General features: G+C 39.6%; 1 protein-coding gene across 1 annotated transcript; it reads right to left on the bottom strand.

Moving 5' to 3' along the window:
- Positions 1–657: 657 nt before the first annotated feature.
- LOC111669328 (myosin-11-like) lies at positions 658–1,276 on the bottom strand (the record flags this gene model as incomplete). Its single annotated transcript, XM_023425595.1, has 2 exons — positions 658–839; positions 1,103–1,276. Coding segments are annotated over 2 exons (356 nt in total), but the record flags the coding sequence as incomplete, so codon positions are not given.
- Between the last annotated feature and the right edge of the window lie 193 nt (positions 1,277–1,469).

The raw sequence follows: 1,469 nt of genomic DNA, 5'->3' as shown, positions 1-1,469 counted from the left end.
TTCTGTTACATAACACCACTGACAATGTCCAAATCCACTCCCATACAATGTCATATAAATCGAGGATTCAGTACTTCCCTGAAATCCCACCACAGGAGAACCATGTGTCATTATTTTATCTGCGCCCTGACAGGCAGAAATTTTTCACTTGATTATTGTAGGAGAAGATCAGGGAAGAAAAGAGATGTCTTGGAAAATATGAATGCAGACAGAAATAAAGAAGCTGGTCCAACAGAGAACTTAAATACAAAGAAAGCAGGCAAGTGATATCTCATATCCATGTGTATGTGCAAGCCTTCCAGGTTCTGAATTAGTGTTTTAACTATAGGGCATGTGTTGGCATTCCTTGTAAACGACAAACTAAAGCAAGTGAAACAGTGATACTTGATATTATCAGTTCTAACAGCTATGACTATCAGTGTAATTACTTTTTTCTATATGCCTTTTTTGGTCAGTGGTTTTTAGAACAGAGTCTGACCTACGTTCCTCTGACCTACAAACAAGCTCCATAAAATGAGAGCTTTATCTTTCAACTGTAATTTCCAAGGAAAGCCCCAATCTTTTTTCCCTTTGAAAAGAAGCGAGCACACACAACAGTGTATTTACACTTAAGCTGTTACAGAAACCTGCTGAGTATGATTTTTAAAGAGATCAAACCAGTGTACCCTGCCGGCGTAGTGGATGATGCAGAAGTCGGCCTTATCTTTGAGCTGACGGGGCTTCTGGAACTTGGTGTGTGTGCCCTGCTCCTGGATCAACTTGTCTATGAAGGTCCTGTCTGTGGCCTTGGGGAACCAGCACTCTTCATCCAGCAGAGCTAACACTCCTGGAGGGTTTGCCTGAAGGAACAACGCACAACAGAACTAAAGACTCCAACAATTCGAATTCAATAACTTTTCCAGATGCAGATATGGCTTTTCCTTTACATTTTAAGAAGAGAAAGTTGAAAAACAAATGTAAAGCAAGTATTATTTACTGCGAAATTGCTTGTCAGCATAGTGAAATAACTTGTGGCTAAGTAGCGTTTATGGAGGAATATTTTAAAATAGTGTAGTTTTAATAATTTCTTTGATTCAGTTACTAGGTAATGACTCAGACAGACCGGCCTCTCAATAAGATCGATGCAAGGCTGCAGGTCCAGGCCGAAGTCGATGAAGCTCCACTCAATGCCCTCCCTCTGGTACTCCTCCTGCTCCAGGATGAACATGGTGTGGTTGAAGAGCTGCTGCAGCTTCTCATTGGTGTAGTTGATACACAGCTGCTCAAACGAGTTCAACTGTCATAGGGGAGAAATACAAAAAAGAACAATGCTTTCAATGGAAATGTTCTTGAATGACAAGAAATCAAAACCTCAAATGTAGATAGCTTATGACAACAACAACAACAACAACAAACCTTATAATTTCCTATAGCCAATGGACATACTGTCTTCTTTAAAGATTAAAAAAAAAAGATTTTAAACCAAACCT

This window comes from Seriola lalandi, unplaced genomic scaffold (genome assembly GCF_002814215.2).
Source record: "Seriola lalandi dorsalis isolate HSWRI2012SDOR001 ecotype SW California unplaced genomic scaffold, Sedor1 jcf7180002004758, whole genome shotgun sequence".
Classification (NCBI taxonomy): domain Eukaryota; kingdom Metazoa; phylum Chordata; class Actinopteri; order Carangiformes; family Carangidae; genus Seriola; species Seriola lalandi.
Note: the sequence above shows the minus strand (reverse complement) of the source record. Positions and strands in the feature narration are given on the sequence as shown.